Source organism: Sorex fumeus, unplaced genomic scaffold, assembly GCF_029834395.1.
Source record: "Sorex fumeus unplaced genomic scaffold, SorFum_2.1 ptg000025l, whole genome shotgun sequence".
NCBI classification, from domain to species: domain Eukaryota; kingdom Metazoa; phylum Chordata; class Mammalia; order Eulipotyphla; family Soricidae; genus Sorex; species Sorex fumeus.
The window spans coordinates 1,137,501-1,162,361 of NW_026606082.1; the positions used below are offsets into that span (position 1 = coordinate 1,137,501).

Below are 24,861 nucleotides of genomic sequence, written 5' to 3' on the forward strand. Positions count from 1 at the left end.
TCCCTCTCCTTCCTTCCTTCCTTCCTTCCTTCCTTCCTTCCTTCCTTCCTTCCTTCCTTCCCTTCTTCCTTCTCTCTCCTTCCTTCCTTCCTTCCTTCCTTCCTTCCTTCCTTCCCTCCTTCCTTCTCTCTCCTTCCTTCCTTCCTTCCTTCCTTCCTTCCTTCCTTCCTTCCTTCTTTCTTTCTGTCTGTCTTTCTTTGCTTCCTTCCTTTCTTCCTGCCTTCCTTCCTTCTTTCCTTCCCTCCTTCCTTCTCTCTCCTTCCTTCCTTCCTTCCTTCCTTCCTTCCTTCCTTCCTTCCTTCCTTCCCTCCTTCCTTCTCTCTCCTTCCTTCCTTCCCTCCTTCCTTCTCTCTCCTTCCTTCCTTCCTTCCTTCCTTCCTTCCCTCCTTCCTTCTCTCTCCTTCCTTCCTTCCTTCCTTCCTTCCTTCCCTCCTTCCTTCTCTCTCCTTCCTTCCTTCTCTCCTTCCTTCCTTCCTTCCTTCCTTCCTTCCTTCCTTCCTTCCTTTCCTCCTTCCTTCTCTCTCCTTCCTTCCTTCCTTCCTTCCTTCCTTCCTTCCTTCCCTCCTTCCTTCTCTCTCCTTCCTTCCTTCCCTCCTTCCTTCTCTCTCCTTCCTTCCTTCCTTCCTTCCTTCCTTCCTTCCTTCCCTCCTTCCTTCTCTCTCCTTCCTTCCTTCCTTCCTTCCTTCCTTCCTTCCTTCCTTTATCCTTCCTTCCCTCCTTCCCTCCCTCCCTCCCTCCCTTCCTTCCTTCCTTCCCTCCCTCCCTCCCTCCCTCCCTCCCTCCCTCCTTCCTTCCTTCCTTCCTTCCTTCCTTCCTTCCTTCCTTCCTTCCCTCCTTCCTTCCTTCCCTCCTTCCTTCTCTCTCCTTCCTTCCGTCCTTCCTTCCTTCCTTCCCTCCCTCCTTCCTTCCCTCCTTCCTTCTCTCTCCTTCCTTCCTTCTCTCTCCTTCCTTCCTTCCTTCCTTCCTTCCTTCCTTCCTTCCCTCCTTCCTTCTCTCTCCCTTCCTTCCTTCCTTCCTTCCTTCCTTCCTTCCTTCCCTTCTTCCCTCCTTCCTTCTCTCTCCTTCCTTCCTTCCTTCCTTCCTTCCCTCCTTCCTTCTCTCTCCTTCCTTCCTTCCTTCCTTCCTTCCTTCCTTCCTTCCTTCCCTCCCTCCTTCCTTCTCTCTCCTTCCTTCCTTCCTTCCTTCCTTCCTTCCTTCCTTCCCTCCTTCCTTCTCTCTCCTTCCTCCCTCCCTCCCTCCCTCCCTCCTTCCTTCCCTCCTTCCTGCTTTCCTTCCTTCCTTCCTCCCTTCCCTCCTTCCTTCTCTCTCCTTCCTCCCTCCCTCCCTCTTTCCTTCCTTCCTTCCTTCCTTCCTTCCTTCCTTCCTTCCTTCCTTCCCTCCCTCCCTCCTTCCTTCCTTCCTTCCTTCCTTCCCTCCTTCCTTCTCTCTCCTTCCTTCCTTCCTTCCTTCCTTCCTTCCTTCCTTCCTTCCTTCCCTCCTTCCTTCTCTCTCCCTCCTTCCTTCCTTCCTTCCTTCCTTCCTTCCTTCCTTCCTTCCCTCCTTCCTTCTCTCTCCTTCCTTCCTTCCTTCCTTCCTTCCTTCCTTCCTTCCTTCCTTCCCTCCTTCCCTCCCTTCCTTCCTTCCTTCCTTCCTTCCCTCCTTCCCTCCTTCCTTCTCTCTCCTTCCTTCCTTCCTTCCTTCCTTCCTTCCTTCCTTCCTTCCTTCCTTCCTTCTTTCCTTCTTGTTTTGGACCACACCTGGCGGCTCTCAGGACTTTCTGCTGGTTCTGCGCTCAGGGATCCTGGGGGCTCAAGGGACCACATGGGTTGCCGGGGAGAGAACCTGCTTGCTGTTGCAAAGCGAACACCCGACCTGCCGTCGTGTCACTACAGACCCCTGCTTTATTCTTTTACAACATCTAACTGGGGTGGGGTGGGGAGCAGAGAGAGGGACAGAGGGAGAACTCGAAAGACTGGAGCTCATAACCTGCCTGCAGGGAGCCTGGGTTCAAGTCCCAGCCCCCCACGGTCCAGTGAGTACTGCCTGGAGCAGTGGCCCAGTGGGGACCGCCCCCGAGAACTGTCTGCAGCCCCAAACCAAACCCAAGTGTTTGTATGTGACTTCCCCCCAGTAACAACAACAAAAATGTGATAAGAAAACAACTGAATTTTTCCCTAAAGCATAAAAGTTCAAAACACCCAAGATTTCTTCAAGATACAGGGAGAGTGACAAGCCCCTGCAAAGCCTCCTGATTATCCAGCTCATAAGCCAGGGCCGGTCATGGGAGATGCCAGCATGTCACCCTGGCCTGCTTGCTTTCAGGTGAACGGTTTTGGGCCACATCATAGGACCCCAGTGTCTTTGGCGCAAGCAGGATCAAAGTTGGGCTCCCATGTCTGTCCTGCCTGGCTGTGTGCACTGGGGTGAGTGAGTCCCTTTCAGCAGGGATTGGTTCATCAGCAGCCTACCCCGTTTCTTCCACAGGCCGGGTGATTGGGTGAAATAAGGTCACATCCACAGGGCCCCTGTAGGGGGTGCTCAGCCTAGAGCCCCCACTTAGCAGGTGCTGGGTTTTGTCACCTCCTGCTTGGGACACTCACCTGAGCGATGAAGGGGGTGATGAGGGCCCCCACTCTTGCCATTCCACTGCAGGTGCCCAGGCCCAGTGCCCGCGTTGCTGTGGGGTACACCTGAAACACAGCCGCCAAGTGGGTTGGGAAGGGCCAGGTCCCACCCTTGTCCCCACCAGGGGTGGGGGGGACTGACCCCAAGCGGGTGTTAGTCTGAGACCCCGGGGTGTTCGTGCCCTCAGGGGCGGGGGATGGCATGGGGTGCGGGGGGGTTAGGAAGTTTAAATGGGAAAAGGGCAAGAGGCTGAGTGGTGGGTGGGAAACTGGGGAGGGGTCCACCCTGTCCTGGGTTGTCCCCTGAAGACTCCAGGGGACAGTCAGGACGCAGACACTTACGTGCCAGCTTCTCGGCAGGTCATGGACTTCAGTTTTGGTTTGGGGGCCACACCCGGCAATGCTCAGGGGTTCCTCCTGGCTCTGCACTCAGGAATCACTCCTGGCGGTGCTCAGGGGACCGCCATTTGGGATGGGCATTTGGGATGCCGGGGATCAAACCCTGGCCAGCTGCACATAAGGTAAACGCCCTCCCCGCTATATGATCACTCCGGCCCCCAGTCATGAAGTTTTCAAAGCTTTCATGGAGAGACTGGCTGGCCGGAGAGAGAGTCTGGGGGAAGGCACATGACTTGCATGTGACCGATTTACCATAGCTCAACCCCTGGCGAAACATATGGTCCCCAAACACTGCCAGGGGTCATTCCAGAGCACAGAGCTAGAAATAGCCCCTGACCACTACCCTCTGTCAATTTTTAATTTCCCTAAGCTCTGACCCATGCCTCTGCCCAGCTATCAACCTTCGCACTTGTTCTCTTACCCAATTAAACATGCTCATGAACATTTATTAGTACAGACTTCAAGAAAACTCCAGAAGAATGCTCTGTGAATATAATGATTCAAGAAGGTCATCTTGGACCAGCCGAGATTGCAGAGGGCATCAAGGCACCTGCCTGGCATATGGCCAACCCACTGGAGTCTCTGGCACCACAAACGGTCCCCCAAGCAATGCCAGGGGTCACTCCTGAGCACAGAGCCAGGAATAGCCCTTGAGTACGGTAGGGTAAGACTACTTCCCCCAAACCCTACAGAATCCCCTAAAAACCCACATCAAGGTCTTCTCTAGAAGAGGCATGTGGAGAAACCTTTCCTTTTTTTTTAAATTTTTTTTGGGGTCACACCCAGTGAGGTTCAGGGGTTACTCCTGGCTCTACACTCAGGAATGACTCCTGGTGGTGCTCAGGGGACCCTATGGGATGCCGGGGATCAAACCCAGGTTGGCCGCGTGCAAGGCAAACGTCCTCCCTGCTGTGCTGTCGCTCCAGCCCCAACCTTTCCTTTTTGATCGGAAACTGCCCCATCCTCCTGGAATTGACCCACTGAGTCAATTGAACTCCTTTAGGAGGAAAAGAGGCTGCCAGCAAGTCAACCAAAGGAGTGGGGACAAAGTTCAGGTGGGGCCCAGCGGCCAGAGCTCCCCCCTCCAGCCCCAGCACCCCCCCAGCACCCCTTCCCCCATGGCTCCTACCTCAGGTGTGTAAACATAGGCTGCCTGGAAGCCTCCAGAAATAAACGCTCTTGCAATGAAGAGTAACAGAGTGAGCATGTTTCTGGAGGAGAGACAGGAGAAAGCATGAGTGTGTCGAATCTCTCGGCTCGCACCAGCCCATTCCCGTCTGTCCCGAAGAAGCTCCCGCTCTGACACCGGCAAGCTCAGCCCTGCCTGCACAGCTCTGGGCAGTGGGAGGGTCAGGGCACCAATGTGGCCAGGGCACCAGCACCCTCTGCAGCAAGCACACCATGTACCAGCACCCTCTACAGTGGGCAGGATAGGGCACCAGCACTCCACTCCCTGCAGTGGGCTGGCTGGGGCACCAGCTCTCCCTGCAGCTGGCAGACCAGGGTAGCAGTGCCCTCTGCAGTGGGCGGGCCAGGGCACCAGCACCCTCTACAGAGGCCCCCTCAGGTCTTCCTCATCCTCCAGGGTCCTGGCTGAGAGGCAGAAATGCCCCAGGAGCTCAGGTGGACAGCAAGGCTGGGCAGAAGAGATAGAAGTGGGCTGAAGCAATAGCACAGCAGGTAGGCATTTGCCTTGCACTCAGCCGACCCGGGTTCGATTCCCAGCATCCCATATGGTCCCCCGAGCACCACCAGGAGTAATTCCTGAGTGCAGAGCCAGGAGGAACCCCTGGGCATCGCTGGGTGTGACCCAAAAATCAAAAACAAACGAAAAAACAAACAGACGGGATAGAAGTAACCCAAGGCTCAGATAGGAACTTGTGAAGGCGGGGATTTGGGGAGGGGGCAGCTAACCACGCAGGGATCATCCTAGTGGGGTCCCGGGGACCATATGTAGTGTTGGGGATTGAGCCTGGGTCAGCCATCTGCAAGGTACGTACCCCTCCACCCCCCTATCCTATCTCTCAGGCCCCTAAAGAGGAATTCTGATTTTTTTGTCTTTGTTTTGGTGGGGGGCTACACCTGGTGATGCTCAGGGTTTACTCTTGGCTCTGCACTCAGAAATTATTCCTGGGGGTCAGAGCCATAGTACAGTGGGTAGGGCGTTTGCCTTGCATGCAGCCAACCTGAGTTCGGTCCCTGGCATCCCGTATGGTGCCCCAAGCATCGCCAGGAGTAATTCCTGAGTGCAGAGTCAGAAGGAAGCCCTGAGCATTGCTGGGTGTGACCCAAAAAGCAAAACCAAACAAACAACCCCCCCCCAAAAAAAAAAAACAGAAAAGAATTACTCCTGGTGGAGACCATCTGGGATTCTGGGATGCTGGAGATGGAACCCAGTTGGCCATATGCAAGGCAGATGCCCTCCCTGCTGTATTACTGCTCTGACCCTAAAGAGAAATCCTGGATTCAAAGAACGAGCTGCCTCCAGCCTGGGTTCCCACCCATGTTCCCCAACATCAGTGTTTCCCGAGAGGCACCTCCAGACCTCCCCCCAGAGCCTCCCCCAGGTTCGTGTTGGGGCTTCGTGAGGTCCAGAGAGTCGCGGGCTGCTTTGGCCCTGCGGAGGCTCTTGGTTGTGGGGAAACGAAGCCACATCTAGAGCAAGGCATGGTTAGAGCGATTTCCTGCAAATACAGGAAAACATTTTCACCCAAACCAAAATTCTACATCACCCGGGAAAGACCTGGGAGATGACGCCATGTCAAAATCTGTTGCAGTTAAAGCAGACCCTCAACCAAAGGGTCCCCTGCTCGCTCCCCACCCCTACCAGGGGCCCCAATTTTTTCTTTTTGGGTCACACCCGGCAATGCACAGGGGTTATTCCTGGCTTTGCACTCAGGAGTTACTCCTGGCGATGCTTGGGGAACCACACGGGATGCCAGTACACCCCACCTGCTGTACTGTCGCTCCAGCCCCAGGGGCCCCGATTCTAAGCCTCGTTTATTCACCTTTGATCCCGGGGAGGGGCTGCTGGGATCCCGGAATGAGCCCTCAGGGCAGAGGTTAAGCCACAGCCCACGGGACCCCCCCACAGAGACACCCGCCAGGACCTTCTGGTGAGAGAAAGCGAATTTGCCCGCGCACCTTCCAACACAGACGAACAGCAGGAGGCTGCAGAGGGAGAAGACGACGAAGCAGAGGGCCATGGTCTTCTTCCGGCCCAGGCGGTCAATGATCCACAGGGTGACCAGGACACCTGCGCGGACAGAGGCACCCTGGGTCTCACCTGCCCGATTCACACCCTCAGAGTCCCCTCTGGAGTGGTACGGCCCAGTGGCTCCCTTCCGGTGGCAAGTTCCCCTCCCTTTTCCCTCCTCCCCCTCCCTCCATCCCTCCTTCCCACCCTCCTTCACTCCCTGCCCTCCCTCCTTCTCTCCTTCCCTTCCTCCATCCCTACTTCCTTCTTTTCCCTTATTCCTCCTTCCTCCTTTCCTTCGTTCCTCCCTCTTCCTTCTCTCCTTCCTTTATTTTCTTCCCTCCTTCCTTCCCTGCCCCATTTCTCCTTCCTCCCTCCTCCCTCTCTCCCTTCCTGCCCTTCCTCTATTTCTGGGTCCATCCTGTGGCGCTTGGGGCTATTTCTGGCTCAGGAGTGGCCCCCAGCAGTGCTCCGAGAACCATCCCTGCTGGCGGTGCTGGCTGCATTGCCAAGCTGACGCCTTGACCCCTGCGCTATCTCGGACTCCTCAGGGCGAGCTTCCAAACACTGTCAGCCCAGCCTTGCCTCTCTCTGTCCCTGGCCCCACGCACATGCTCAGCTGACCAAAGGGGGCCCTTCTGTGAGGAGCAGCAGCCGGGGTGGGACTAACCCCCCCCACCACCCCCAACTTCAACAACAAAATTCCCCGCAAGCTTCCTGCCCAGGAACCAGGATTTGGCCGGAAACACAGTCTCGGCCCCAGCCTGTCCAGAGGCTCAAAATGGGGCCACTCAAAGCACGAGCCTTCAAATGCGGGGGACGCCCTCGCCACCTCCTTTCTCAGTCTGACCGACTGCAGCTAGGGCGGAGACGCTGAGCCCAGAGTCCCTCGGGAAGAGCTCTGCCGGGGGGCACCCGGCTGGAGGCAGCAGCTGGACAGCTTCCGGGTGGCCGGCCTGGCGGCCCCTCACCTGGGAACTCGGACAGCGTCGTCCACAAGAGGTCCATGTAGTCCTCCTCGCTCAGGTACTCACAGGCCAGGCTGCACTTGGCCTCCACGGCCTTCTTCCGGCTGGAGACTGGGGTGCGGAGAGGGGGAAAGAGAGGAGGGGCGGGGCTGGAGCACAGCACAGCAGGGAGGGCGTTGGCCGACCCGGGTTCGATCCCCAGCATCCCATAGGGTCCCCCGAGCACCGCCAGGAGGAATTCCTGAGTGCAGAGCCGGGAGGAACCCCTGAGCTTTGCCGGGTGTGAGCCAAAAAGAAAAGGAAAGAAAGAAGCAAGCACAAAGTGACTCCCACCCGCTGTGCCGCCTCCTTCCTGGCGTGAGACCCCCTGCTGGTGCTCAGGGGTGCCAAGTGGTGCCAGAGCTCACACTGGCGCAGCAAGTGCTCTGCCCCTGAGCTACATCCAGCCTTTGTGCTTGTTACTTGCTTCCTCTGCTTCAGCGGCTGCCACCTCTGGCTGCCCCCCCCCCCCAGGAGGAGCACTGGGGGAGCTTCCCTTTGCCCTGAACCATGCCCACTTCCACCCCAGGGGTTCAGATAGGTCTGGGTGACCAGCATGGCTTCTGAAGTGCTTCCCCGGGGATTCCAACTGTACGGTGGGTCAGGGTTGGGCGCTGACCCGGATTCTCACAACTGATGTGCAACAGGGCCCCTGTCCTCGTGCCAGCACTGCCCAGCCTGGCAAGCTACAGGGTCCTGGAGATGGAACTTACTCTGTTTCCTGTCCACTTAAAAAAATTTATTTTTTTATTCTTTTGCTTTTTGGGTCTGTGACAATTGTTACTGTGTCTGGCATATCGAATACTCTCAGTAGCTTGCCGGGCTCTCCGAGAGGGGCAGAGGAATCGAACTCGGGTCAGCCATGTTGGACACTTGCAAGGCAAACGCCCTACCCGCTGTGCTATCGCTCCAGCCCTAGAGACAGGAGAGTCAGGGGGGCCATCTGCTAGACAGCGTCCCTGTCCCTTGGCCCCCATGATGGTCCAGCCAGGCGGGCGCTTTTTGGGTCACACCCGGCGATGCACAGGGGTTCCTCCTGGCCCGCCAACACACTCAGGAATCACTCCTGGCGGTGAGCGGGGGACCCTATGGGATGCTGGGAACCGAACCCAGGCTGGCCGCATGCAAGGTAAAAGCCCTCCCTGCTGTGTTATCGCTCCAGCCCCGTCTGTCCATTTTTCGCTTTGCTTTGTTTTGTTTGGGGACCACACCTGAGATGCTTACGGTTTACTCCTGTCTCTGCACTCAGGGATCATTCCTGGCCATAGGGGGTGCCGGGGAGCAAATCTGGGTTGGCCACATGCAAGGCAAGAGCCCTGCCCACTGAACTATCTTTCCGGCCCCTGTAATCTCAGTTCCATCCCTGTGAGGTTCTCCCGGCTCCGACCACTCAGAGATCTGCTTAGATCCTGCAGATACCACTGCCCCGGGGTTTGGGGATCGGGTCACTGGCATATGGGTGAGAGCAGGCTGGACACAAGATCCGGGGTGACCGGGTGAGGCGGACAGGGTTGGGATGGAGGTTGGGTTGGTGTGAAGGAGGTGCGGTACTCACTGCTGCAGACGTCTCCGGCCTGGAAGAGCTCGGTGGTGAGCAGAACTAATCCGTAGTAAGAAAAGGCATTGGAGAACCTGTGGAGAGGGACGAGGCCGGTGTCCTTACTCGGGAGGAAGCACAAGGATCAAGGGCCAGGAGGGAGACGCAAAGTCCCTCAGACATTGGTCGGGGAAGGCCTGGAGTCTGGTGGGAAGGGGATCACCCTGGACCCTGGAACTGGGCCAAAGCACAGCGATGTGGCAGAGAGAAGGGCCCTCCTGCCACCTCAGAGGCTGAGAATGAACTTCCTGGGAGAGCTGGCCTCTCGGCGTGCAATCTGTTCAGCCGGGATGGTAGGAAGTGCCACCTGCCCGCCAAGGACAAGAGCTCTGAAAGTTTTCACTGTTTCTTTGGTGAAGATTGTCTGTGCTGAGAAAGAAGAGCTCACCTCTCTGGGGGCATATAAACTGGAGGGCCAGTGAAGAGGCTCATGGGAAGACTCTCTCTCTCTCTCTCTCTCTCTCTCTCTGTTATCCCTCTTCTGAGCAGCCTTAAACTTTTTTTTTTTTGCTTTTTGGGTCACACCTGGCAATGCACAGGAGTTCCTCCTGGCTCTGCGCTCAGGAATTACCCCTGGCGGTGCTCAGGGGACCATATGGGATGCTGGGAGTCGAACCCAGGTCGGCCGCATACAAGGCAAACGCCCTACCCGCTGTGCTATTGCTCCAGCCCCGGCAGCCTTAAACTTTGAGCTCTGGGGGAAGTGCTCTTTTTATGCACACAGTGATGATGTTTTGCCTTAGTGAGCTACATAATTGCATGACACCCTGCTATTAAAGAGAGAGGGAGAAGGAGAGAGAGGGAGAGGGGTGGGGGGCGGGAGGGAACCTTCCATTTGCAAGAACACAGATGGATCTATAGGATGTATATATATATATATCATGCTTAGAGATGTGCGTCAGACAAAGACATCCCAAGGGGGTCCCAGGGCTCTCCGCGATCAGCTCTTACCATATAAACCACAGCAACAGGGTTGTCCACCGAAAATGGGGCGTGAAAAGGTCCCGCATTTTGCCTCGGTCTTCCTGTTTCAAGACAAGGAGATGCCATTTATTCACTCTCCTCCCGTGGTGGCGCCTGCTGGGGGCTGAGCCTGGCCAGGAGGGGCTGCGGCCCCCCAGAACCCAGGACTCAATGCCACAGCACTGAGCTCGCAGCCCGGAGGCTGGCTGCGCCCCTCCCGTTCCTTGTCTTCCTAGTCAGAGACCCGAACCCCACACGGGATCCTGGAGCTGGAGGCCGTTGCTCTCACACGTGTCCTTCCTGCCCTCTGGGTGTCGGGGGACTGCTTGGGCTCAGGGAGTCAACCCAGCCTGCTGGTGTCTCACTGTCTCATACGCCCCCACCCCCAAACCGACTCTAGCGCGAGGCCATGAGTAGTAAGTAACCCGGGTGCCAAAAATCGACCCACTATAAGTCAAGAATCCTTAGTACGAGTTGGGGGCTAGAGTGATAGCACAGCGGGGAGGGCGTTTGCCTTGCACGCTGCCGACCTGGGTTCAAATCCCGGCAACCCAGAGGGTTCCCCAAGCACCGCCAGGAGTAATTCCTGAGTGCATGAGCCAGGAGGAACCCCCAAGCATTGCCAGGTGTGATCCAACACACACACACACACACACACACACACACACACACACACACACACAAAGAATCCTTAACACGAACCTCTTGGGATCCCTCCCGCCCTGCTCACCCAGCACCCCCATGTGTGGACGACGTGGTTTTCCTCCCCTGCCTGTCCATTCCCACCCCCCCCCCCACCGGCCCCGGCCGTGTTGGCAACAGTGCCAGGCAACTTTCCCAGGAGGGGCAAATTCGAGTTCTTTCTGCATAATATGGCGACAGCCAGAAACAGGCTTCTGTTGGGAAAGATCCGATCTCTGAACCGCAGAGGTTGGATGCTCCTCGGGGGTGGGGCGGGAGGGAGGAGGACAGGCGGCCTCGAGCACGCGACTCCCTTTGCCCCTGGAGCCGGGACACTGAGCCTTGTGTTCGGTTAAGTGCTTGTTCTGCCCTGGGGGGTGGGGCAGGTTCCAGTAGGGGTGCCAACACACCCTTAAGGCCTGGCACCCTGGAACCTCCGAATGTGCCTGGGTTGCCCAGCCTCTGCCCAGCAATCACAGTGGCGGCGGCGGCAGGCGCCAAACATTCCGTCTTCCTTCCCACCGGCGGAAAGACTGTCCAGGTGAACTAGACAGGGGAGTAGCCCCATCTCAAGGGTCCCACCAGCCTACTGAGCCTGCACCGGAGGGGGCAGAGACGTGTCCATCAGGCATGTGCACGTGCCCACCCTGCCGGCGCTGACCTGTCTGGAGATGATGAGCTTGCCCAGCGGCATGGGGGCACCGTTCTCCGTCGCTATCCTTTTTAAGGTGGCGATGGCCTTCTCTTGGTTCCCGGACAGCACGTCGTACCTCGCACTCTCGGGCAGCCACTGTGAGGACAGGAGAACAGGTGTGGGCCGGGCAGGCTGGGACCGGACGGACAGTGGCCAGGAGGAAGCCCTGAGCGCCAGGTGCGGTCCTAAATTCCTCCCTCCCCCAAATACGCCACCAAGGTTTGATTTTATTTTTATTTTTTAAAACAGTTTTTAGGTGCTGGAGTGATAGTACAGCAGGTAGGGCGTTTGCCTTGCACGCCGCCGACCCAGGTTCGATTCTCAGCAACCCATATGGTCCCCCGGGCACTGCCAGGACTAATTCCTGAGAGCAAAACCCAGGAATAACCCCTGTGCATTGCCGGGTGTGACCCAAAAACAAAAACAAAAAGTTTTTAAAATGAATCAGCATGAGATACAGTTACAGATTTACAAACTTTCATGATTATGTTTCAGTCATACAATGACCGAGTACCCATCCCTCCACCAGTGCCCATTCTCCACCACCAATGTCCTTCCTGTCACGCCCCCCCCCCACCCCTGCCTCTATGGCAGGCACATTCCGTTTTTACTCTCTCTCTCCTTTGGGGTGTTATGGTTTGCAATACAAGTATTAAGTGGCCATCATGTTCAGTCCATAGTCTGTTTTTAGCACACATCTCCCACCCCGGGCGAGCCCTCCAAGCATCATCCACTTAGTGGTCCCTTCTCTGTCCCAGCTGCCTTTTCCTCTGGCACTTGAGGCCGGCTTCCAAGTTGTGGAACCATCCTCCTGACTCTCATCTCTGACCACCAAGGTTTTAAAAGACGGTTCTGGGGGTCGTCCCCCTACCCGTCCCCCTACCCCTACGCCCCCTGCCTCCCCCCCACCCCGAGTACAGTGGACGGCTGAGGAGCCCGGGCCGAAAGCTCCGGGGATACCTACGAAGCACAGGACCGCGAAAAGGAGGAGCGGGAGAGCCGAGAGGAGCAGTAGCCACCGCCAGCCCAGGCTGGGCATCACAAACACGGCCAGGACCACCTCGAACACCGTCCCGAGCGCCCAGAACACCTGGCACGGAGAAGGGGGCTGAGTGGCGGTGACGGCAGGGCCGCCGCAGAGAGGGGACACAGCCATGTGTGGACAGGGTTCGGGCTCAGCTGGGCCGGACGGGCCTCATTTCCCAGCGTCCCCCCTGCCTTGGGGTCCACCTCCCAAGGGCGTCCTCCGTGGTGGTCCCTGAAACTATGCCAGGTGGCAGCTCCGGTGACGGGGATCTCTGTGTCCCCGGGGGAGGCCGTTGGCCGTGCACTTCTTGCTCTGAGGTCTTCCGGGTCTTTGGGGGGGACCCCGGCTGGCTCCCCTCCAGGATGCTTAGGAGGGGGATGACTTGACATCGACTGGCTGGGCCGAGAAGAGGGCCGAGAGACCTGACCCAGAACCCAGGTGTGTGGGGGTACAGGCAGGGGCGACCGTGTTCCGAATCTCCCCCTCTGGAGAGGACTGTCCCCGCCTGCTCTTGTGAGGGTTAGGAATGGGGGGAAGGTGCCCGTGAAGAGGAGCGAACCCACACTGCAGGGACGGCCTGACCAAGGCGGCCGCTCATGCCCGTCTCTGCTGTTGGCTTCAGAGCCCCTTTCCCTCCCCCGCGGCTCCAGCCCCCTAGAACCGCCCCAGACCGCGTGTGCGCAGAGCCCCTGGCCTGCTCCTTACCTCGATCAGCAAAATGCACTTAGCGCGGGCTTTCATGGGCAGGAACTCGGCGTACAGCGTCACCCTGGGAAGACAGGGGCGGGTGAGGCGCAGGATGGCGCGGGGAGATCTGACCTCAGCAGGGAGCGGCCAAGACCACCAGGCCTCCGAGTATGGCCCGTGGACACTCACCTCAGAGCCCCAGGCCCCCTGCAGACCTTCAGACACAAACCTCGGCGGCGAGGCCTGAGGATTCTGGAGTCGGCTTTTTTGTTGGTTTGTTTGGGAGCCGCAACTAACAGTGCTCAGGACTTACTCCTGGCTCTGTGCTCAGGATCACTCCCGAGAAGTTTGGGGGATCATATGGGGTGCAAGGGATTGAACTGAGCTTGGCCACATGCAAGGCAAACGCCCTCCCGCTGTTCTATCGCTCCGGCCCTGTCTGCCATCACTTTTTTTTTTCTTTTTGGGTCACACCCGGCGATGCTCAGGGGTTACTCCTGGTTCATGCACTCAGGAATTGCTCCTGGCGGTGCTCAGGGGGCCCTATGGGATGCTGGGAATCGAACCTGGGTCGGCTGCGTGCAAGGCAAACGCCCTACCCGCTGTGCTATTGCTCCAGCCCCTGCCATCACTTTTTTTGAAATAATTTTTTTTACTTTATAAAGTAGTTCACAATATTTCATTATGTTTAATATTCAAACATCAATCCCACCACCATATTTCAGATGTTTTTCCCTCCCGAACCCCAATTCTTGCCCCAAAGCAGAACCGAAATAATCTATTTTGTATTTGCTTGTTATGAAAAGCCGGTGAAAATGCTTCCAAAAAAAAAGCATCCTTAAGAGGAAAGAGTGTGGAGATTGTCCCTGGGTGAAATGTGAAATACAGCAGTCTTTCTGCCATCTTTTTCACTCACCTCTCCCAAGCGGTTCTCACATGGAGCCAGGGCTGTCACCCCACAGAAAAGGGAGGAGAAGGGGGGGGAGGGCAGGAACTGGTCCTACACCTTCCTGGCCCCCAGGGGGGCGCCCGCGTCCTGGGGGCAGTGCTATCTCCTTGGGATCAGATGCACGCCAGGGGCTAACTCAAATTCAGGGCTCCTCCTCAGCCCCCCCACTTCCTGCTTTCTGGCCCAATATCCCCCCCTCGGAGGGGAGTGGGTTGAGTTTTCCTCCCTGCCCTGACGAGGGCTCCCGCAGCCGAAGACCTCCAGAACCAGCCACCACCATGCTGAGACCACTCTTTGCACACATGAAGGTACCGGCAGAGGAACAAAGGCACGCGGGTCCGGGGGCTGAGATCTCCAAGCCTACTCGGGTCGGGGCTGAGCATCCTCCACCCAGATCCTCCAAGTTCCAGTAGGCGGGGGTCACACCCACCAACTGGCCCCCTGGCACTGTGTAATCCCATCAACGGCCAAGACTCAGAGACTATAAAACTCAGCTCCCGGAAGCGCGCGGCTGCATTTGCGGCCGTGTGACATCTTATCATCTCATTCCTACTTTGGACAAACTTGCAGGCTATCGAATGTAACCTGCCCACACGGCAGAGTCTGGCAAACTCCCCGTGGCGTGCCCAATATGCCAAATACCAGTAACAATGATGGGTCTCATTCTCCTAAAGAGCCTTGAATATGACACTTTCTTAAAAATCTCAGGGCTAGGACGAAGGAGACGTTACAGGGGCCTGCTCGAGGCAATCGACGAATAACAGGATGGTTGTGATTGAGATTGTGATTGATCCCCCCCCCCAAGTTCACGCCTATGTATGTCTTCCCAGAGTCTAGTGTCGGGGGTAGGACATTCGCCTCCCTAACCCTGGGGACACAGACCTTCGTCACCAGGGCCATGTAGCACCTGGCAGATCTCTCCACGCCAGAGCTAGCTTCCTTCTGCTTGTGATGAATTAGTTCTTGGTGTGTGTCGGGGGAAAGCCTACAGAGGTCATGCCAATGTCCTGTGCCCACAGAACCTCATCCCAGCACTTCTATACCCTGTTCATCCACTCTTTCTGCCCAGATCAAGCACCAATGCCAATGGCAGAAGGTGGTATCTTAAATTTCTGCAATTCCTTCTGAGTTCATAGTGTACAGTATTCGGGGGGCACAGTGATAGTACAGCGGGCAGGACGCTTGCCTAGCACATGACTGACGTGGGCTTGCTCCCTGGCACCCTAGACGTACTGGTCCCCCAAGCATTACAAGGAGTGGTCCCTGAACACAGGGCCAGGATAGGTCCTGAACACTGCCACGTGTGGTCTTCAAACAAGCAACCCTCCCTCCCCAACACCCCCCAAATAATATAGTGTACAGTGTTATATTGTGTAGACAACTATATTATGGGCAGTAGACATTCTGTACGAGGAAGAAATCTCTCTTCTCCCCCATACACACCTCTCTAGCCACCAATCCTTGCAACCATCCACTCAACTACTGGTCATTTCTTGCGTCCATCATCCCTCCATCCAACCCTCCATTCCTCCAACCCTCCATCTATCCCTCCATCCACCCTGATCCCTCCATTCATATCTCTCCATCCCTCTATCCCTCCCTCCATCCCTCCATCCATCCCTTCCTCCATCCCTCGATCCCTCCCTCCGTCCTTCCCTCCATCCGTCCACCCCTCCCTCCACTCACGAAATCACTTGTGAATCCCTAACTTGTCCACTGGATTGTAAGTTCTCACTCCCATTGTCCTTTTGATGCTCAGCTGTCTTGGATCTAATCAGTAAAGATCTTTAAATTTCACTGTTGTTCTTTTAAATTTCACCACATGTTGTGGTGCTTGGGACTTGCTCCTAACAGTGCCAGGAAGACCACACAGTGCCGGGGCCAAACCCAGCGCTTTGATCGATCTTGCTGGCCCTTAAGCTTATTTTTGTGTCTTTTGTCTGGGGGGGAAGGGAGAGAAACATGTCTTTGTGATAGAGTATTTTCTTTGCCTGTATTTTGAGCCACACCCAGCTATGCTGGGGCTTACTCCTGGCTCTGCACTCAGGGGTCACTCCCGGTAGGGCTCAGGGGACCATATGGGGTGTCGGGGATCAAAGCCGGTTCAGCCACATGCCAGGCAAGCACCCTACCCTCTGGACTATCACTCTGATCCCTGAACTCTTTTATTTTCTGGCACAACAAAATATCCATGTTCATCTTATCCATCTTATCATCTTGTCCTCGCCGGGGCCCCTTGGAGAGGGGCGGGTTGAGTTTCCCTCCCCACCCCAAGCAGAGCTCCGGCAGCCAAAGACCTCCAGAACCAGCCACCACCATGCTGAGACCACTCTCCACATGCATTAAAGTACCGGCAGAGGAACAGAAGCATGAAGGTCCCGGGGGCTGAGATCTCCAAGCCTACTCGGATCGGGGCTGAGCATCCTCCACCCAGATCCTCCAAATTCCAGTAGGCCGGGGTCACACCCACCAACTGGCCGCCTGGCGCCGTGTAATCCCATCAACGGCCAAGACTCAGAGACTATAAAACCCAGCTCCCAGAACCACGGGCCGCATTCACGGCCACACAACATCTTATTATCTCATTCCTACTTTGGACAAACTTGCAGGCTATCGAATGTAGCCTGCCTACAGGGCAGAGTCTGGCAAACTCCCCGTGGCGTACCCAATATGCCAAATACCAGTAACAATGATGGGTCTCATTCTCCTAACCCTGAAAGAGCCTTGAATACGGCACTTTTTAAAAATATCTCAGGGCTAAGATGAAGGAGACATTACCGGGGCCTGCTCGAGGCAATCGACGAACAACAGGATGATCTTATCCTTTCTGTGACTCAGTCATGAACTCAGCCCTTTTTTCTTGAGAAACTCTGGCTCCTTTTGGCAGAGAGGGACGAGGACAATAAGCTCTGAGTGCTCAGGGGGCTCACTGCTTACACCGAGAAGTGAGTCCAGATGATGTGCTCCGGGTGTGGACACAGGATCGCAGGAGACCCAAGTGGATCTCGCGCCACCTGCCTCTAAAGGGGTCCTGGATGTCAGACTCCCTCCCCTGACCTTCCTTTGCAAGGGCGGGGGCTGTGGCGTCTGCTAGCTCAAATCCCAGACGCAAGAGGGTGATGGTGGAGAAGGGGAGAGGAGTGGTCTCGGCATCCCTGCTCTTCCAGTCCCCCAGAGGTCGGAAGATGAAAGGGGGAAGGGCGGGGAGGAGGAGGGGGACAGGAAGTCACGAGCGACCATGGGCATCCCACAAGTGAACTGACCTTGCAAATAAACGAACCTAGAGGGGCTGGAGAGACAGGACGGGGGTAAAGGCATCTGCTTCGCACGTGGTTGACCCCAGTTCGAGCCCCAGCACCGCACCTGATCCCCCACGCACCCCACTGAGGCACAGAGCCAGGAGTAAGCCTGGAGCACTGCCAGGTACGGTCCAATGACCCTCCTCCATCCTTCCCCCAAACCTCCCCACCGCCCAAAAACCCAATCAAAATAAAACCCAAACTAGGACCTGGATCACTCCATGTTAGAACAAGAATGATAAGCAGAAATTGGGAGGGTTGGTGCCAGAGAGATCCAACCCTTACCTTACAGGGGGGAGGGCGCCTGCCTTGCACGCGGCATACCAGGATCCGGTCCCCGGCATCCCACAATGGTCCCTTGAGCACTGCCAGGAGGAATTCCTGAGTACAGAATCAGGAGTCACCTCTGAGCGTTGCAGGTGCGGCCCCCAAGAATAAAAATAGATAAATGTATATATATTTGCTTTTTGGGTCACACCTGGTGATGCACAGGGGTTCCTCCTGGCTCTGCACTCAGGAGTTACTCCTGGCGGTGCTCAGGGGACCCTATGGGATGCTGGGAATCAAACCCGGGTCGGCCGTGTGCAAGGCAAACGCCCTAACCGCTGTGCTATCTCTCCAGCCCTGAAAAAGATATATATTTTTAAAAACCTTGGGAGAGTTGGCAAAACCCAGAGGTTTGGGCCTGGAGCCAAAGTGCTGCTGTGAACTCACCACTTGTTTATCTATTCATTTTGGTTTGGGGGTCCTGCCCATCAGTTGCTCAGGGACTGACGTTCTGTGCCTGGGAGCAACATGTAGTGACAGAAATCTAGGCCCCCACATCCTAAGCTCAGCCTGTTAAGCTACTGCTCTGGTCCTGAACTCGTTTTTATTTATTATTTTAGTGGGCTTTTTTGAGGGGGCTTTTTGGGGGGGTCACACCCAGCGATGCTCAGGAGTTACTCCTGGATCTGCACTCAGGAGTTACTCCTGGCAGTGCTCGGGGAACCATATGGGATGCTGGGGATTGAACCCGGGCGGGCCCCATGCAAGGCAAACGCCCTCCCCGCTGTACTAAGACTCCGGCCCCCAGTGTTTTTTTTTTTTTTAAAAACACTGTGATTTACAAAGGTTTTCATAAGACAGCTGTTCCCAGTAGTCAAGGTTCCAACCCTAATCCCACCACCAGTGTCCCTTCCTTCCCTCCACCTGTCCCAAGCTCTGCCTCCCTCCCACCAGCCTGATCCCTCAGCGGGCACAAAATAATCTGCTTCACATCGCTTGTGACAACACAATGGTAAGTGGAACGATAAAAAAAAAAATAGATCAATTGAAGTCCATTTGTGACGCCTGTCATATCTCCCAGTTGTGTCCCTTTTGTCCTGGTCTGAGGACTTCCTGAGCCGGTTGGTGCCCATTGCGCTGGGTTGTTGTTTTCGCTCATTGAGCTTGGTGGGCTTCCACACAACTTTGCCATCAAAATTGCTATGCTCCCACTGGGCCGTCAGAACTACGAAATCTGGAGGTTTCCAAGAGCTGGGGGCGGGGGCAGGGGTAGACGCTCTTCCTGCTGGAAGGCTCACCAACCCCCACCCACACCCAACGTCCTCATGCATATAAACAGCCCAGCTCCGCAACTGAACCACTCAACTCCATGCTCAGACACAGACACAGAGCATCTATCTGTAACCTCGCTCCTTTCTGCCCTCCCTCCCTCCCTCCCTCCTCTTTCACGCCTGCCACACATGCTCCCGGGTTCCACCCACAGGATACCCTTCTGCGCAAGCCAGCTGGACTTCCCACTGTTCCCTGGGTGCTTTCTCTGCTCCCTAGAGCCGGCTTTGCCAACCTGGGCTGGCAGACCAGAAGTGCCAGCGAAGTGCCTCTTCCCAGGAGCAGTGCCCAAGCAGGAGTGTTGCACGTCATGAGTGGGGCGATGCGGGGGTAGATTGTGTGTGTGTGTGTGTGTGTGTGTGTGTGTGTGTGTGTGAGCAGTGTCCCAACACATGAACCTACTTGTTCCTAAATCTCTGTGTTGATAAGACAGTAAGATTGCGTCCAGTAGGACGATTTGGAGGCCCAAGAGAGAACACAGCCAACTAGAACACAGGCTTTGCATGCTAGGGCCCCCGGCAGATCTGCCAGCACTTTAGGGGTCTCTGGTATCATGACCAGGAGCGAACCCCCAATCCAAAACCAAAGAGACAGTTTGGAAATATTTCCATATTAATTCAAGGAGAGCCACTACCTTTTTTCTTTTTTTAACACTGCCACCCATTACTTGGTCCTTAATTGCCTTTCATTTCAATATTTTAATTTTTCTGACCTAGGGTCGCAGGAAACAGCTTTTCCTCTCATTGTTGCACTGCGCAGTCCGTCATTATTTATAGTAGTTCATTAGGAAAACAAGCTGTTTGATCTCCCTCCAAAGTGTGGGCTGACTCAAATCGCACAGAAGAAAGGAGCAGGGGATGAAATCAGCCAGGCCACTCGGCAGCTGGTCCTGGCATCAATTAATCCCCGATGCAAATCAACGCATAGGCAGCTCTGGGCAGTCAGAGATCTGACAGTTGGCTCCGACTCCCGGGCAGGAAAGACCTGGCATCCCGACTCAGTCGTCGCTGGGTCTTCGGATGAAAGGTTTGTGGATTAAAGAGCAGACCAACCCTCAACCGAAGGCAGGTCCCCGAGCAAGCTCATTCTCCACACCAACCGAAAGGACCTCTAAGGAAAGCGCTCGCATGGGACGGGTGGGGGCCGGACCTTGGGAAGCAGCTAAGACCTGTGTGGGTGCCCCTCTGCAAAGCCTCTCAGCCGCCCTCCCACCGCGACCGCCAACGGGCTACTTCTGCTGAAGCCCACAGCGCCCTCTGCTGGACATCATAGATGACTCCTGAAGGTAGGTGGTTTTTGGTTTTTTTGTAGGAGTACTGCTATTTATTCAGCCACTGATTAGCTGATTGAATTGGGCATGAACTCCACCTTAATTTTATTTATTTATTTATTTTATTTTTATATTTATTTATTGAATCACTGTGGGAAAAGTTACTAAGCTTTCAGGTTTAAGTCTCGGTCATACCATGATCAAACGCTTTTCCCTTCACCAGAACTCATTCTTCACCACCAAGAACCCCAGTGTACCCCCCCTCCCACCCCTCCAAATGCCTGTGAGGCAGATGATTTCTACTTAACTCTTCTCTACATTGATTACATTCATTATTTCGACAAAAGATGCATTATTGTTTAGAATTTCCCCCCGAAACAATCAGAATTGCTGAAAAGGCATTGTGAAATATTTTGTTTCCTATAGCTGGTTATGAGAATCATATAATTTTGGATTTCTGCAAAGAGCCAGATAATTACGAGATTGGTTTCTGTGTGTCTGGTGTTATGGCCGTGCCGGAGTTTTTGTGTTTTGTGAGTTGCCGTGTGATGGGTCTACTGGGGAAGCTTAGTCCTGTTTTTTTTTTCAAATCATCTAAAACCAAACAATATGTATTTTAGTGATAAGAATAAAAGTTACATCGAGCTCCTTGTCCCAAAATGTCCCCCATGCGTTATTATTACTAATGTGCAAATGAGAAGACTTTTATGTATGGTATCTTTGCTTTTTAAGTTCTCATTTCATACAACCCAGCGACTCTGCTCTAATTACATAAAAACACTGGTATGGACATCTTTTCTGAACTCTAGGGTTAGGGGACTCTAATTTACCTAGAGTCTTTCTGCATTTAACTATTTCCTTTGCGTCCAACTCTTTATGCCCGAAAATGATGTAAAAAACTTTTGTCTCTCACCACCATAGTCTGCTAATTCACTGGACTGAGGAATCTTCCTCACTTATTTTCCATGACCTATGTTCATTTTCCTTCCTGTGTATTGCTTTCCATACCTACACGTGTATGGCATATCAGCCAACCATAATTTCTTCAATATGCTACTACATATAAATTTACTGGTGTTAGAGCGATAGCACAGCGGGTAGGGCATTTGCCTTGCACGCAGCCGACCTGGCCGACCCAGGTTCAATTCCTCCGCCCCTCTCGGAGAGCCCGGCAAGCTACCGAGAGTATCTCGCCCGCACGGCAGAGCCTGGCAAGCTCCCCGTGACGTATTCGAGATGCCAGACACAGTAACAACAAAGTCTCACGATGGAGACGTTACTGGGCCCGCTCGAGAAAATCGATGAACAACGGGAGGACAGTAACAGTGATAAATTTCTCAAGTCCTACTGTCATATTGGAGAAAGGGAGAATGATTTCATTTGTAAGCATAAAAAAATTCCCTTTCTCAATAAACTATTCTTCTATGCTTTTAATAAAAAAAAAAAAGTCCCCCATGGACAGATGGTACCATGGCCAGGCATGCGTGGTCCTTCCTTCCTGATCTGAAGAATGGGAACGGGCCAGCCCAGCCCCTCCCCCCCGAGCCACCTCCCTGGAATCTATATCCATCCAGTACCAGGGGTTCAGTGCGCACCCTCGCTTCAGAGTTCAAGGGATACTCCTGAAAGTGCTCAGGGGACCGTGCAGTATCAGGAATGAGAGCTGGGTTCCAGCACGCAAGGCCTGTGTCCCGCTCCTTTGAGCCACTTCCCTTGCCCCTCCAACCCTAACTTCTTTGTTTTGTTTTGTTTTGGGGTCACTCCCAGCCATGCACAAGAGTTACTCCTGGCTCTACACTCAGGAATTACCCCTGGCGGTGCTCAGGGGACCCCAGGGGATGCTGGGAATCGAACCCGGGTCGGCTGCGTGTGAGGCAAATGCCCTCCCTGCTGTGCTATTGCTCCAGCCCCCAACCTTAACCTCTTGATCTGTGGGCACGAGCCCATACTAGCCTGCATCACTGAACATGGGGGTCACACCCAGGGACCAAATATTCTCTCGAAATTGGGCTGGAGAGGCTGTACGGAGGTTCAAGTGCCTATTCGTCTTTGCACACAGCTGACACGGATGCCATCCCTGGCATCCCCTCGGGTGCCCCGATCCCTGCCAGGAGTGACAACTGAGCACAGAGGCAGGGGCAAGCAACTGAACACAGTGGCACGTGGCCCCAAACAACCGAAACCCAAACTCAAAACCAACCACGTCACGGATGTGACATCTTTCTTTGTGGCAGCACTCGGCCCTGTCACCGGTCTGGGGGGTCATGAGCTGAAGGTGTGTGAGAAGTTCCGCTCTCCAGGACACCAGCTGTCAGCAACAGCATCAGACTCCCAGGGGCCCGGCTACCTCAGCCAGGGAGGCCGCGGGGGGTGGGTGGGGGGCTGGAGCAGGGGCTAGCGGCTAGAGAGAAGCGTTTTGACTGCAAGCTCCTTCGTCCTCCTCTGCCCAGCCCTGAGACCCTGGGCTCTGAGCTGAGAAACAGAGTGCCAGCCTCCCTGCCTCCGGCCTCCAGAGGCTGCCCTGCGGCGGCTGACCCCGAGGTCGACGTCCCCGGTAGCATGCTGCTAACTACTGGTCACTTGGGGCCCGGTGACTCCTTACAGCAGGGGGCCCCATGCTCTCCCCCAGCTCTGAGACCAGACCCCGGGGGGAGGGATGGTGAGTCCCCTTGACTTCTCCCTCCGCGCTCACGAGCGCAGCCTGGCTGGCTGGTCAGAGTGGGGTGTTTACTTACGACTGAGGGACCCCTCCGATCCCAAAGCCCACCAGGCCCCGGAGCACCAGGATCCAGCTGTACACGGGCGCGAATGCACTGAGGATGCCGTAGTACAGGGTCCATAGCACGCTGATCTTCAGCCCCTGTGGAGAGAGGTCACAGGTCACGGGATCCCGCACAGCCCGGAAGCCGCGGACCCCCATGCATAGGTGTGCAGCGACCAACTGGGTCACCCCGAAAGGAAATCCACAGGGCCCAGGAGGTCAAGGGTCTCCTGGATTGGGGAGGGGGTGCTGAGATTGGGGGCTCTGGGGACATGCTGGGTCATCCAACATCTGGCCCTGGGCACTGAGGTGTCAGATGTTCCCAAGGCATGAGCCCCCGTAAGCTCTGGTCCTACTTCCCGAGACCGTCCACTCTGGACGTCCACTGATTCTACACGATGAGGGATCCCTGCCCCCGGACGTTCACTTGGCCTGGCCTAAAAGTATGAGGGCGAGCAGGGGGTGTGGGGGGCAGCATTTGAACCGACACTTCCAGGTCTCAGGAACGCAACTGACTTGCTCGTGCGTCAAAGGGAGACTGTGCTTGGTTGGATACGCCACTGGACAGCACTGTCGTTTCAGAAAGCCGTGTGTGTGTGTGTGTGTGTGTGTGTGTGTGTGTCTGTGTCACGTGGCAGGGTCACTTCTCTACCTCCTGGCATCTATGGAGTCTCTAGAAGTATCTGGGACTTGGCGCCAGAGAGAGTTCAGCACTTCGCACGCCTGCCTTGCTCCTAGCTCACCTGGGTTCGATCGCCGATACCCCATAGGATGCCCTCGCCAGGAGAGATCCCTGAGCGCAGAGTAAGTACAGCAGGGCATGACTCAAACACCCCAAAAAATAAAATACGACTTGACTGATTGGAGCCTTACATAAAAATGTCCAATATAACTGCAGAAAAGCCACCACAATATTCTATAAAATCCAAACTATTTTTGAGCTTAATCCTATACCAAGTTTCTCCCCACATGGAAAATTCCTTTTCCTTTATCTTATGCTTTTCAATAAACTTTTTTGTTAACTCTAAAAAAATAAATAAACCCAAACTATTATTATTATTATTATTATTATTGTTTCATACGCTTTCTTGTTAAGTGTGCCTCCGTGGACACCTTCCTTTCCCATGACTATAACCAATGCTGGAGTACACAGGGAAACAAAACAAAAGCGAACAGAATTACTTAAAGGGGGAGGGGGCAGAAAGAAAGACACCTTTCCCCACCAACAGAGGGATACAAAGGAGACACAGGTTCATACCCCATCACCCTGCATTGCTAATAAAATGTCCAGAATTAAGACTCAAGCTTACAGCTAGGAAAGTTTAAGAGCAATTGTTTTCCCCTAATACTTAACAGTCTGCCTAGCAGCTAGAACCCAGAGTCTCTCAAGTATTTTGCCATTGAGTATGCCTTCTTATTCAATCCGCCTCCATGGACCCCTTCTTTTCCCATTACAAAGACCAAGACTCTGCCAGCTCTGCCGATGGCCACGTTGGTCCTAAAAACGGATGCTCAGGGCTTACTACTCGGGGCTCTGCGCTCAGGAATTATTCCTGGCAGTGGTCTGGAAGACTGCACTGAAGAAGACTGCACAGCAGTGCAGTCTTCTGCCCCTGCGCCTGGGTGTTCCTTCCCGGAGCCCCTTGGAGGGGAGTGGGTTGAGCTTTCCTCCCCGCCCCGACCAGGGCTCCGGCAGCCGAAGACCTCCAGGACCAGCCACCACCATGCTGAGACCACTCTCCGCACACATGAAGGTACTGGCAGAGGGACAAAGCCACGCGGGTTCCGGGGCCGAGACCTCCAAGCCTACTCGAATTGCAGTCGAGCATCTTCCACCCAGATCCTCCAAATTCCAGTAGGCGGGGGTCACACCCACCACCTGGCCCCCTGGCGCCGTGTAATCCCATCAGCGGCCAAGACTCAGAGACTATAAAATCCAGATCCCGGACGAGAGCAGTGCAGTCTCTGCCCCCGCGCCTGGGTGTTCCTTCCCGAAGTCCATTGGAGGGGAGCGGGTTGAGCTTTCCTCCCCGCCCCGACCAGGGCTATGGCAGCCGAAGACCTCCAGGACCAGCCACCACCATGCTGAGACCACTCTCCGCACCCATGAAGGTACTGGCAGAGGGACACAG

The 24,861-nt window shown here is 55.1% G+C and overlaps 1 protein-coding gene across 1 annotated transcript in view; it reads right to left on the reverse strand.

Moving 5' to 3' along the window:
• SVOP (SV2 related protein) overlaps positions 1 to 24,861 on the reverse strand; it is a 61,206-nt gene that overhangs the window by 3,605 nt on the left and 32,740 nt on the right. Inside the window, exons 6-15 of the mRNA XM_056114499.1 lie at positions 22,704 to 22,828; positions 12,873 to 12,936; positions 12,105 to 12,230; positions 11,108 to 11,236; positions 9,754 to 9,827; positions 8,761 to 8,837; positions 7,170 to 7,277; positions 6,147 to 6,258; positions 4,132 to 4,213; positions 2,580 to 2,669 (exon numbers count right to left, since the gene is read on the reverse strand). Coding sequence (XP_055970474.1) covers positions 2,580 to 2,669; positions 4,132 to 4,213; positions 6,147 to 6,258; positions 7,170 to 7,277; positions 8,761 to 8,837; positions 9,754 to 9,827; positions 11,108 to 11,236; positions 12,105 to 12,230; positions 12,873 to 12,936; positions 22,704 to 22,828 — 987 coding nt within the window. The remainder of the gene's footprint in view (positions 1 to 2,579; positions 2,670 to 4,131; positions 4,214 to 6,146; positions 6,259 to 7,169; positions 7,278 to 8,760; positions 8,838 to 9,753; positions 9,828 to 11,107; positions 11,237 to 12,104; positions 12,231 to 12,872; positions 12,937 to 22,703; positions 22,829 to 24,861) is intronic.